The sequence below is a fragment of the Nansenia antarctica genome (assembly GCF_963989245.1).
Source record: "Nansenia antarctica genome assembly, chromosome: 20".
NCBI classification, from domain to species: domain Eukaryota; kingdom Metazoa; phylum Chordata; class Actinopteri; order Argentiniformes; family Microstomatidae; genus Nansenia; species Nansenia antarctica.
Window position 1 is genome coordinate 14,648,002 of NC_137693.1, and position 13,438 is coordinate 14,661,439.

General features: G+C 43.4%; 1 protein-coding gene across 3 annotated transcripts in view; it reads right to left on the reverse strand.

Moving 5' to 3' along the window:
- cltca (clathrin, heavy chain a (Hc)) overlaps positions 1-13,438 on the reverse strand; it is a 52,286-nt gene that overhangs the window by 31,489 nt on the left and 7,359 nt on the right. The window contains exons 2-5 of one of the 3 annotated variants that reach the window (XM_080549828.1): positions 7,466-7,673; positions 1,200-1,468; positions 658-819; positions 428-541 (exon numbers count right to left, since the gene is read on the reverse strand). In XM_080549828.1, the coding sequence (XP_080405954.1) occupies positions 428-541; positions 658-819; positions 1,200-1,468; positions 7,466-7,673 (753 nt within the window). Of the gene's footprint in view, positions 1-427; positions 542-657; positions 820-1,199; positions 1,469-7,450; positions 7,674-13,438 lie in introns of those variants that run through there. The other 2 variants (XM_080549829.1, XM_080549827.1) reach the window with 2 other exon arrangements.

Sequence of the window (13,438 nt, forward strand, 5' to 3'; positions counted from 1 at the left end):
TAATGAAGCCAGATTTAGTAACGACATAGTGACCGTCTTTGATCGCCAGCAACACAGTTGTTAAAAAACTCAAGTGAGAGCGTTGTGATGTTCCTCAGTAAAGTGGGCATTTTAACAGTGTTTTTTTGCACATTTTCACATGAATAAACGGGAGTCAGGTGTTGATAATGCCATCCTGCACCGTGCTGTCCAGAAATCCTGGAGAGAACCCTGGCAGAGTTACATAACAAAATGTACGTGTAAAAGACTTCTGTAGCGCTGTAAAAGCACAAATGGAGTCAAACAATAAAGCCAATCCCTGTACTAATACTAAGGGACTACACCATTCCTGAACTAATCTAGACCCCCCTCCCCCACTCTGTGCAGAGCCACAAGGTCAGTGTCCTTTGCTAACGGTGGCTAACAGAATGACGAGTCCACTCCATACCTGCATGGCCACAGGGAAGTCGTTCTGGGCCTCGGGAGGGAAGAACACGTCCACTGCTTTCTTTGGAAACGGCTGGTTGCCTGTCGGCGGGGTGCCCACCTCGATGATGTGTAACTACGATGGAGAGAATCCTCTTAAATCAACAATGTCATTTGTCATATGCTTTATTCTGAAGACATAAAAGGAGTGTTGTCTCCTCCGACCACCGCGTCCCCTCCGCCCCGGCCTACCTTCCCTCCCGCCTGGCCCCTCACGGCGAAGCAGAAGAGGGTGGACTCCTCTGCGTTGCCCTCCATCTTGAACTGGGCGAAGCCCGCGGCGTGGCCCTCGATGGGCTGGGACACCTTCCTGTCCACAGAGTACAGCTGCATGGCCCCCACCACACGGTTTTGCTGCATTGTCCAAACAACAAGCATACAGTAGACGTTAGCATAGCATACAGTAGACGTTAGCATAGCATACAGTATACGTTAGCATAGCATACAGTATACGTTAGCATAGCATACAGTAGACGTTAGCAATAACAAACAGCATGTGGCTAGTTCTCCCCCCCCCCCCGAGGCCAGAGTTTGAAGCTTTTAACCCAAAAACTGAGGCGTGCTTTGTCTGTGTGGACACATGTACGCTTGTGTACTGTAGGAAGAATCACTTTCATGGCAGTATTGTGTGTGTGTGTGTGTGTGTGTGTGTGTGTGGAATAATCACTTTCATGGCAGTAACCTGTGTGTGTGTGTGTGTGTGCGTGTGTGTGTGTGTGGTACGAGGCAGTAACCTGTGCGGAGATCCCGATGAGCAGCAGCCACTTCTGCTTGGCGTCGGTACGGTAGTTGATGATCTGACAGCCGGCCAGGCTGGAGTGGCGGTCGAAGACCTTGACGGGCTGGGAGTCCCCCTCCATGCTCCAGTGGTACACGGCGTTGTCCGTCACCAGCGCCACCGTGTTCAGGGAGATCCACTTCCAGAAGGTGACATCGTCCGTCATGGTGTGGGCCTTCATCTTGCTCTTCATCTCGATGTTAAAGATCTGAAGGGTTTTGGCGGCTGTGGGGAGAGAGAGAGAGAGAGAGGAGCCCGCGGGGGGGGGGAACTCGTTATGGCCGCACAGCGAGAGCAAAGTCAACACACACACACACACACACCAGGGTTTCCGTTAACCGGTAATTACCGGTCTTTGTCCGGTAAAATTAGTGGAAGTCCGACAAGTTGAAAACTCGTCGGACATAAATGTCCGGTGAAAATAATTCCCTCTAACCATTTTCAGCTGAGCACCAAACACACACACAGAACACTGCCCGAGAGAGAAGGACCCGCCCCCTTTAGTTAGCCTATAGGCTATAGGCTAACTAAAGGGGGCGGGTCCTTCTCTCTCGGGCAGTGTTACACGAGTGTGTGTGTGTGTGTGTGTTTGGTGCTCAGCTGAAAATGGTGTCCCGAAGCGGAGCGCTTTAACTTTATCGCACAATAACAAGGATAACAAACAAAACGGACAACATTTACACTAAGATGGAGACAAACTTCAGCGATATGATCTAACAGCCGGTCTTCAGGACGACATACAGACCCGTATGAGCTTACAGGGCTATCCCCTATCTATCTGAGAAAAGGCATAGCCTAGGCTGTAACATCGAACGGAAATTAGCCTATACGCATTGCAAGTTAATTTAAAGCCTATTTATTTTCAAAGAGTTTTATTCTATTTTATTTTATCTGATAAAAGGCATATGAACGGAAATTAGGCTAGCCGTGTCACGCCAGAAGCCTACATGCTTGCACTGTTACTGTTCAATAAAATGTTATACATCTAGACATTGTGGTATTTCTTTATATACGTATCCCAGACTGCCTATCAATTGTTTCTCAATAAACAGTTATGTTCTCCCCATTGTCATACTCCCGAGCTAAACGAAAAGCCTTCCCAACCAGCGAGACCTGGTTATAGAAATGACGTTGTTTTATTGATTTAAAAAAAAGGGTAAAACTGGAAAGAGAAAATAGAAAACTCACATTAATCCCAAACAATTTAACAAACTTCAGTTAACGTAATGTGGAGTCCGTTCATTGATCGATGCTGTCTGTTCAGTTCCCAGTGAGGCGCCCGTTCAGCGCTGGATTTGACGCATGGCATAGCGCGCATGCGTCAAATCATGTTATATTATTATATATTATATAGCTCGCATCTAATCGTATCGGATGAGAAATAGACATTAAATGGCATATATAGGCCGCTACACAACAGTAATCACCGCGACAAACAGCTATATTAGATTTGGAAAAAAAAATATGATTTTGAAAAAAAAAAAAAATTATTATATTTTAATATGATGACCGGAATATATCACGTTTGTCCGGTAAATCGAATTCTTCCCGGACACGATGTCCGACGGCAAATTTTTCTAACGGAAACCCTGACACACACACACACACACACACACACACACACACACACACTCTCATTCTCAGACAAGGGCAGAATCATAGAGAGCCACAAACACACATACACGTCTGTGACTGAGGGAAAGGTAAAGTAAATACCAAATTCCACTTGAGTACCGAGAGTCAAGCTCGAAATGTTGGTAGTCATGGCTCAGAGTAGAGCATCAGGCAAGGGCGCCATGACTTACTGAACAGCCGTCATATAGAGATTAAGCAAAGAAAGGAAAAGCAAATGTTTACACACAACCACTAAAAATCTGAAATACATCTGCATCCAGGTCAAACATAGAGAAGGGAGACAGGAGCACTAGGCCTAATGCATAGGTACAGGATTAGTGTGAGAGGGGACATATCTTGCAGTGTGGGGAGACCGAAACAAAATTAAGTTTGGAATATCAATTAAGGTCGGCCACTCGGACATGTTACATGGGGTTTTTACGTTATGTTAATATATCAAATGACTGAAGGGTTAGAAACAAGTTAAACACTTACCTGTATCATTATTATTATTATTATTATTATTATTATGATGATTATTTCATTAGTTTTGGTGAATCAAATTGAGCTAAAGCCTTATTAAGAAGCAAATGTATACCCTGTTTGTTTACCATATTGAAAGCCGTTTGTTAACCGAAAGCGGTTGAAAAGAATCAGTGAGCAGATGCGTTTTTTGAAAGCTGCAGAATGATTTTGCCTTGTTATCAGTTTCCATAACATAACAGGATGTGTGCACCAATTATCTGCAGCTCAATTTAAAGTGAGATTACAGTGGGTTTTGATTGGACCAGATCAAGCAATTTGAGATATGAGGGTGGATATTCTGTGCCCATCCCCCAGGTTCACTTCACACGATAATAAACCCATCACATGATAGACTCAGCAGGGTGGTTAGGAGATAGAGGGTGAACAGTGACACTGACTGAATGCAGATTAGGGAAGAGGAGAAGGAGGTACTAGTCTAGAGCCACGGCCCTGCGTTTCCCACCACACAGTTTTGCAACCTGTCATTTGGGACTATACTACTCGGATCCAAGTAGACGATACTCCGAATGAGTTCGAGTCATTACGAATACGAATACTAAATAATCTCACAATTCTGTCACATTCAGAACCACATTTTGCAGTGATGGAGCATAACTGTGTTTTACTATCAATGTGCATTCTAATGTCTAACTAGGTAGAAAGGTCTTCGGTGGTAGAAGCCCTTTTCTTCTGCTCATCTTTGTGTCACATGTTCGTCAGGGGGTAGCTGCTTCCAAAACCAAATTGCAGGCAATTGAAAACTGCACATTGCACTGTGGTTATTCTTGGTCAAATACTGTATACTCTTGAAAGCAGTATTGGTGGCAGCCATGTAATCAATAGAGTCCCCCTCCAAAATACTGTGTGATCACAACACAATCTGCCCCCTCAATGAGCCAGTAAGCTCCAACTAGCCTCCAAGAGGCTACGACGCTAAATGACTATAATCGTAACGACAATGATCTATTCACAATAAAACGACTAACAAATTGTATTGCCTCAACTATCTATTATATATGAGAAACTAGCAAGTCACTGGTTGAAAAAACTGGCGGGGGAAAACCCAGGGCCACAGAAAGACAGCCCTGTCACAGACAGCGAGGGACATGGACAGCACTGTCACAGACAGCTAGGGACATGGACACTGACAGCACTGTCACAGACAGCTAGGGACATGGACAGTGCTGTCACAGACAGCTAGGGACATGGACAGTGGTGTCACAGACAGCTAGGGACATGGACAGCCCTGTCACAGACAGCTAGGGACATGGACAGCGCTGTCACAGGGATGAGATCTGTCTGGAAATCCAAGGAATTCATTCCATACCAGATGTTTACTCAAGCTGTTTGGACCTGAAAATCATATTAGGAGTGGTGGGGGGGGGAGTGTCCGACCCACAGGGAGGTCTCTTATCCAATCTGCTGGTCTAAACCAATCAGACGGTCTTTTACTTTAACAGCCAATCAATACGATGGCTAATGTGATTTCCAGATTCAGACAGGGAAGTAGTGAGCCTTCAAAGGACAGTATTCATCATATCTCTAGGCCTGCGCTACACACACTTGCTCTGGCCAAGCCTCTGAGAAGAATGTCCCACTGGACATTATGTGTAATCAAATCAATATGACAAGAGTTGCCATCAGAGTACAGGCACGGTTTCAAAATCATCATCCAAATTCAGTCGTTTTGACAGTAGGAGGATCTCCTGCTACAGTAGATGTAATGAAATTCTACATACCTTCATAAAGAACAAAAGATGATACGTTTCTAGCGATTGATCTAATTATGGCTTCGAGCCAACATATTCTGGGATCTAGGACGTTAGGCCTATCCTAAGATGAGACCAAACTACACCCCTCTCCTGTGAGAACCCTATCTGAACATTACATTTGCAAACAGGAATTTGGGGAAGGAATCCAAATGGCAAGCAACACAAATGTGTGTGAACAAAATTAAACTGAAATCATAATTTACCCACGATATTTCCAAACCCAAACAGGTACTAAATCACTTGTACATCTAAGGAAAAAAAAAAAGATGTAATGCCAACATTCAAGCTATAAGGTTGTGAAAGTTGAATCCTGTTTAGATATGCCAAATAGTCTCCAAGATAACCAAAAATAAAAGTAGCCACAGCGTAGATGGTGTAAAAAGCATGTTGCAACAAATGTAGGGCAAATCACTGTCAGGATGTAAATAGAACTCAAATAGGCCTAACCTATCTACAGTAGAAGACTGCCTTTACAAGGTCCTGCCACTCATGAGCCAAAATAAAGTCCATCTTATAGTGAATGATCAAATGGTGACGACACATTTAATGCATGTGTCCCGTATGAAAGGAGAGGTGGGTTTTTTTCCCCCTAGTGAGGCTAGTGTACTCTTATAAAAATTGAACATAGTCATATGGCTTTTTGCAGTTTGAATACAGATTTGAAAACAGATTTGAAAACAGGATTTAAACTTCCACAACTCAGTGTACTGAAATTTGAACTCACCGTCTGCATACACATAAGAAAGCAGTAAAGAAACAAAAAAGAACGGACAAAACAGAGAAACAAAACAAAAACAGACAAAGCAATTATGGCTGCTGGTCAAAGGTATCAAATTACACTACTGCTGGTCATATGTCACCACAAGTGTCTGGCAAAACAGGTACGCTTTGGCCAATAAAACTACTTTACAAAATAAAATAGAAATAGCTGTACGTATGCGGACATAAACAGATGAGAATCTTTATAAAATGTATATCTAAACACAGAATGGACGATGTTGACGAACTTGCTACATTACACACACACATGTCAAAACTGAATAATAAAGGCCCATAAGGTAGGGGTGTAACGGTACGCAAACATTTCGGGTTTTCGCGGTTTTTAAGTCACGGTTCGGGACGTTTTCAGTACATCAGGGTACAAATTCACTAAACATATCTAGGCCTATATACAGTGCTGCTTGAACGTATGTGAACCCCTTCTTTTCTATCTGATATAACAGGCTTATATTTAACAATTCCATATGTTGGTTTAGAGGGAATCATGCGAGTAGTAGGAAAACTAAATTATAAAGAAATGAGTGCAGGTGCAAAAATAAGTGAACCCCAAGTTGCATTGGTTAAATCAAGTAGGGAAGTAGAATCAGGTGGATAAATGAACCAGTCTAGAAGTGGACACCCTTCCAAAGAGCCACAAGAAAAATAACATATCGGGTAAAAACCTCTGGCCTCTCTCTCTACATGGTTGATGTAGTGCGCAGTTACTGTTAAATAATTCGGTGGCCCGAGATGTCCACCCATCAGTCATGAGAGCGATAGCAGACCTTGGATAGGTGGTGGACAGCTGTAGTTTGTGTTTGTGTATAAAAGGGCTGGTATGATTTACTGGCTGAAATGCGGACGAGAGGGAACTACGTAACGAGGGTCGATTACTTTCAACATGAGTTTGAATATGGTCTATAACGCTATAAAAACACTTCTACACGCTTGCTATCGCTCCACTGAGCGAATCGATTGCTATTTCACGTTAATATCAATAGGCTTGTGAGGAGTTTACGCTCATGCCAATAGCTGTATAATCTGTCTCATTAACAATGCATGTGAACATTAGACATTGATGTGATCACCTGAGCACGATTATGTCGTTTTGTTTTAACAGAAAATGAGAATAGAGAATCAACAGATGTTGATTGACACCCTGCAAATTCTGACCAAACACAAAACTGTTAGCAAGCGCGTGGTGTTGAGGGCATGTTCAGAACCACAGCAGACCACTACTGACCATCTCTCTGTGGTGTGTGTGCGTGTACTGGCTGAGGTGACTTCAACACACTTGTTGTTAATGCTTTGACCCAACACACAACACAGTTCTGTACGTGTGCAGTGGGTCAAAGAACGCCGCATTTGTTCGGTGCGACCCAAGCCGAAGGACCCGTACCGGAAGATTTCAGTTTCGAATGTGTACCGTTACACCCCTACCATAAGGTACGCTTTATAACGTCAATAAAGACATCCAAACAAGTGTAAGAAGTGTACGATAATGTCCTAATTGAATGTTCAATAAGTGGGTCCACACAAAGTTGTGTCGTACCTTTAAGTGCGATGACTTTGCTGGCGGGGTTCATGATGGCGCTGTCAGCGGAGATGGGCCGGCGGATGGGCGTGTTGGGGTCGGCCATGTCGATGATCACCACCTGCGCCTGCTCGCCCACCTTCTCCCGGATGCAGATGAACTTATCCGACTCCATCGTCAGGGTGCTGAAACCAATGTTGGCCGGATTGATCCCTAAATTTTGGAGCTAACCAAAGCAGGGAGAGGTGGGAGAAAAGACACTCAGCTTTTAATCATCTGAAAGTAGACTAGAAGCAGCTTTATACCACAGTTAGTTCCGACCAAGTCATTTGATTGGACAAGAGGCATTCCATGAGTGCTGATATACAGTATAACAGCACTGGGACTTTTAACTATATGTATCACTCCGAAATAACCGTTAATACCTGCAGATGTTTGTGTTCAGTTTACTAGGCAAAAGTCCAGTTGCGGAACTATTTTTTGTTGACAGAGCCAAAATAAATTATTAAATAAACAAACAAATGATAATCTGTTGTCACTTATTACTGTTAACTAATAACTTGCACTGTAGAACTGTTGTATAAAAGCAATATTACACTCGAGGTCGTGCTGTTATACTGAATATCAGCACGGCTGTGGTTGTCTTCGGTACTCGGCCTGCGGCCTCGTACCTACGACCGAATCACAGCCGTGCTGATATTCAGTATAACAGCACTCCCTCTCGTGTGATATTGCTTAATTAATGAACACTTGAAGGACACCAAAGAAGCCAATAAGGTCATGCTCTCTGTGCCCTAGTCTTATCTCTGACAGCTATTCTAGAAATCAGCATTTCAACATTTTCATTAGATTCCGATTAGTGCGATATCACCTGAAAGACTTTCCTGGTGGATACATTCTAACCAGGTCAAATGGAAAAAGAGAGATTGAGAGATGCAACAAGTCTGAGATGTTGGTCAAAAGGCTTCATTTTTCTATTGAGGAGTGCAATAAAAACAATGGTTTGGTTAACCAAACACAGGTTCAGCATTCGGCCTATCTGCAGCAGCCCGTGGGAGGAATAGACACGGCTGAACAACTGTTATGTCAGGGACTTAACATCAGCTCAGCTGCTCACTTAAGGGGAGTGCAGGCACTGGTGAGGTCATTGAGTAGAGCAGGGCGATGTCGCCTAAATATTAGGGGTGTAACGATACATCGATTCACATCGATGCATCGATTCATTGACTAACGATCTGATTACATCGATGCAATGTAAAAACATCGATCTATATCGTCATCTTATGCGCGCAGAGAGAGAGAGAGAGACTTGAAAAAGATACGAATGTTTTGCATTTTTGATGAGAGACAGTAAGTCTGTCCCTTCTAATATATATTTTGGAACATCTCTCTAAACCAGGGAAGTTCACATACTCGCGTTCGCAATGACTTCGCATTCACCGTGTGTGACTGTCTAGTGTTTCTCAACCCTCTCCTCGGGGCGCCCCAGCCGCTCCACATATTTGATCTGTTCCACCACCAGCACACCTGATTCAACTAATCAAGTCCAAATCATAATTGCTTTGGACTTGATCAGTTGAATCAGGTGTGCTGGTGGTGGAACAGATCAAATATGTGGAGCGGCTGGGGCGCCCCGAGGAGAGGGTTGAGAAACACTCGGCTCCACTTCTCGGCTCCTCCTCCTCTCGCGTTCGGCAATCTCCGGTAATCTTCGGAAATGTTCGGCTTGTGTGAGTGCGTCTAATGAGAGTGCGTCTAACGGGAGTCTAATGGGCGAATACATTGACCGTTTTGGACACCAAAGATATTTTTTAACATCTACTCATCGAGGCGAATCCAGTCAGACCAATATCAGACCTGCTGGACGTGTGTGGACGTGTGTGTGTGTGTCTGGATGTCTCTCTGAACCTGTGTGTGTGTGTGTGTGTGTGTGTATATGTTAATGAGCTGTATGTTAATTACCACTTATTACAATTGATAATTGTGTTAGATTGGCATATGATATCGCGTCATATCGATCATATCGTCATATCGATCTTGAATCGAATCGAATCGAAATCGTATCGTGACTGACATTGTGATATCGTCAAACATTGTATCGTCATACAAACAAATCGATATAATATCGTATCGTGATGAAGCTGGTGATTTACACCCCTACTAAATATCACAGTATTTTCAAAATGTTAGAACATATTGGACAGTGTTTTTGGTTTCGGAATTATTTCAGTTCTAAATATGTTTAATGAGTGTACTTTACAAACTTGACTTGTGTTATAGCTCACTTCCAAATAGGACCGCCAAAGATACAGGGGATACCCCTAAGCCCCAAACTAAAACTTGTTGACAGGAAGATTACCTCAGAGTAAAACACAACATGACAAACAGCCTGCTCACACGAGGGGTACACACGAGGGGTTAACCCTTCCAAAAACAACGTCCTGCACTGCAGGTGACTTTAGGTGACCCTGAGATTCTGAGGACACACACGACTGATCCAGCTCATGTGAAGGGTTGGGTTTCCTGTGTACTGGTGTGCAACCTGCAGGCAGTCGTCTAAGCTCCTAGATGACGTGAGACATCTCGATGTCCCATCGAGCTTCTAGGGCGTTGAGGGAAAAGCCTCCATCTATCCTGCTCAGCCTTGATGATGTAGCCAAAACCAACCTTGCTATCGCATCACATTCTGGACACTACTGGCAGGGGAATTTCTTGGAAAACAGGAGGGGAACAGCATGCGTGGAGTCAGACATATTCCTAAGAAGATACAGACCTGACGCTTCCCCAGGCCTGCAGGGGGTATGGTAATAGACGGGACTAGAGACTGACAGAATGGAAGTGGGAATGTATTATGTATTATGTAATGTTAATCCAAGCAGAACAAATCTCTAAAGCTACGGACACGCATAGAGGGATGCGAAGTTCCAAAACGACTGGACTAGACAAGACTTCTAGCAACATTCACCGTGGTGGTTCTGGATTAGTTGGTTCCAACTGTTCTGGCAGTAAGGTGGCAGCGTGCTAGCTAGCTGACGCTTACCACAAGTCGTGGCATGGACTCAACATAAATACAACCCATAATGATTGGGGCCGAACACATTTTGACTAAGGGCATAAAGGGTTAAAACCTTCTTTGACCATCCTAATGTGCACCACCAAACATGAAAGTGTAGCAAAGTAGTGTCGCAGAAACGGCCACAAGCGATGACAACCTCAGCAGTCTGGAGTCCAACTCCCCAGATCATGTGTACGCAGCTACAGAACTGCTCTCAGCTGTGTGGAGGAACCCCCATGGTTCACTGCAACTACTCACACAATTGCTATCGAGTTGACGGTTTTAAATAAATCTTTATTACTCAACAAATACAAACTAATGTAGTTACAACTTTTCCTCACAATAAAATGAATGCAGCCTACTCAACAAAACAAACAAGCGTGTCATATTATTGACCTGGTTGTTAGTTTTTACTGACTTAGATAGAAGGGGCCTTATAGAGCAGGGGCCTGGGGGTGATTTGCACAAACAAAAAGTAAATGCTTGTGTAAGGATAATTCAGCTTTGAAAAACCGAGGTTCATAGCGAACTGTGGGTCACCTGAACCGCTGCACCCCTAATAACTACACAACTAGATGACACCCCTAATAACTACACAACTAGATGACACCCCTAATAACTACACAACCAGATGACACCCCTAATAACTACACAACTAGATGACACCCCTAATAACTACACAACTAGATGACACCCCTAATAACTACACAACTAGATGACACCCCTAATAACTACACAACCAGATGACACCCCTAATAACTACACAACTAGATGACACCCCTAATAACTACACAACTAGATGACACCCCTAATAACTACACAACCAGATGACACCCCTAATAACTTCACAACTAGATGACACCCCTAATAACTACACAACTAGATGACACCCCTAATAACTACACAACCAGATGACACCCCTAATAACTACACAACTAGATGACACAGTCCTTTTTTATTGATGAGGATACATGGTCAACTTGATGTTCAAAAACACGTTTTATGATAATAAAGAGGCATGGTTTACTTCATAGGTTGCTGTGTTATTACATTATCTGGGTCACATAACAGTGAAACAATTATATTGTTAATCGCAATTATTTCAGACAATTAATTGTACAGCAAATCTTTGGATTGTTACAGGCCTTCGGCTACCGTAATATCAAATATTATAATAACATGAGGCGCTGGTGAGCACCGCAGTGGACACTCATACAAACAGATGTATTACACAAGGTCACATTTGGTCCTGTATCCAAAACAAGTTTAACCTCTGTGTTAGCGTGGAGAACACTCAGAACACAATACTGTACATGGCTGCTTCAGCCTTAGTGTCTCCACTGTCAATGACTCGCCCATGGGCAGAGCGCTAATCAGCGAACACAAACCACGTTTCCAGGAAGCGGTCAACGAAACCAGGAGCAGCTTTTATCAATGGGGAGACACACCCTGGAACAGCCCCACCCACATTCTTTCATTCATGTAAACCTCTGTCTGTTTCAACACCCAGAAGTGTTCTCATACCATGAATTATTATGACCAAAGTCATATGTCATTAATACATTTTTTTGTGTTTTTTAAATGATTGAAGACACCATTTAACTGTGGTATGGCTGTGACAGGTTAAAGAGAAAAGACAGTTTGTGCAACAAGGGAATTGTTTTCTTCAGTACAGACGAAATGGGAGATATCCATTTACTTAAGAACGTTTCTCAACAGTTTGGGTTCACCTCATTGAAGAGTCACATTTACCATGGTACTGATGACATCAAACACAGTAAACACTGCAAAGTTAACTGTCTCTCAAACCACTGAGCTTGCTGCCATTGGCCAGACGAGGGAATCCTGTGCGTAGGAGGTTACGTTGACAGACTGAACACTAGACAACCGAGCCCTGTGGCAGCTCCAGGCTTGGGACAATGATGATTCATCCCTTAGTAGGGAGTTATATTTAATCTGGCCACTGTTGTTACATTAACACACTCAGACACAGAAACAAAGAACAAAAGCTACCTCCCTACAGACAACCATGGCCTTATCCAAAGCCAGAGCATGTACAACAACTTCAGGCCATTCTTTAAAACACATTGAGGATGGCAGCGCTATGACAAATAGTTTTTTTTCGTTTAGTTTTTTGTTTTACACCGATTGGTCACTCTGAGGTTTGTGGTAACCATGCTATGGTATTTGTGCAATGCTACGATTGTCCTTGTCAGACAAAAAGAAGTTACTCGATCTCAACAACAGTGTGAAACAAAACTCGATGAAGACTTAAGTGGATGTAGCCTACATGGTATCAATATTTCTTAGAAGTTCCTGATGTAAAGTCCCTTCATAAGAGTTAGGAGTCGTATGTCAGATTGACTCTGCTGGACATATCTTCATAGAGAGTAGACTCTGCTGGACATATCTTCATAGAGAGTAGAGGGTTATCGTGCCATCCGTCAGTTCACAATGGTCTAGACAGATTTATGTGCTCTCCCTCTCCCTCCTCCATCTGTTAGCTCTATTCTGGGGGCTGGAGGAAAGCCTTTCATTCAAGATGAAAACGGTCATAAAACAGGAAAGCGCAGGCCCCACATTGCACACTATACACAATGAATGAACGTGTGACTGACACTGGACCAGAAACATTCTGTTAAGACAAACAGATGTCGGACTAGACCAAAATGTGTACAGATTTTCCATGGCCCAGGCTAACAAGTGTAAGCTAGTACTAACATAGACATTGACATCACTACCCAGGAATTTGGGGTAAAACCAGGTCAAACCGGCAACATAACATCAACCTGGAAATTCACTCATTTAGTCATGAGGCAACGTCCTCAATTGAACGGTGTCGGTTTACTTGTTGGCAGAGGCGACTCAGCGGGTGCAGTGGGAGCCGACTGCCACAAGGGCGCCACCGGGCATCTCCAGACCCTTCACCACACATC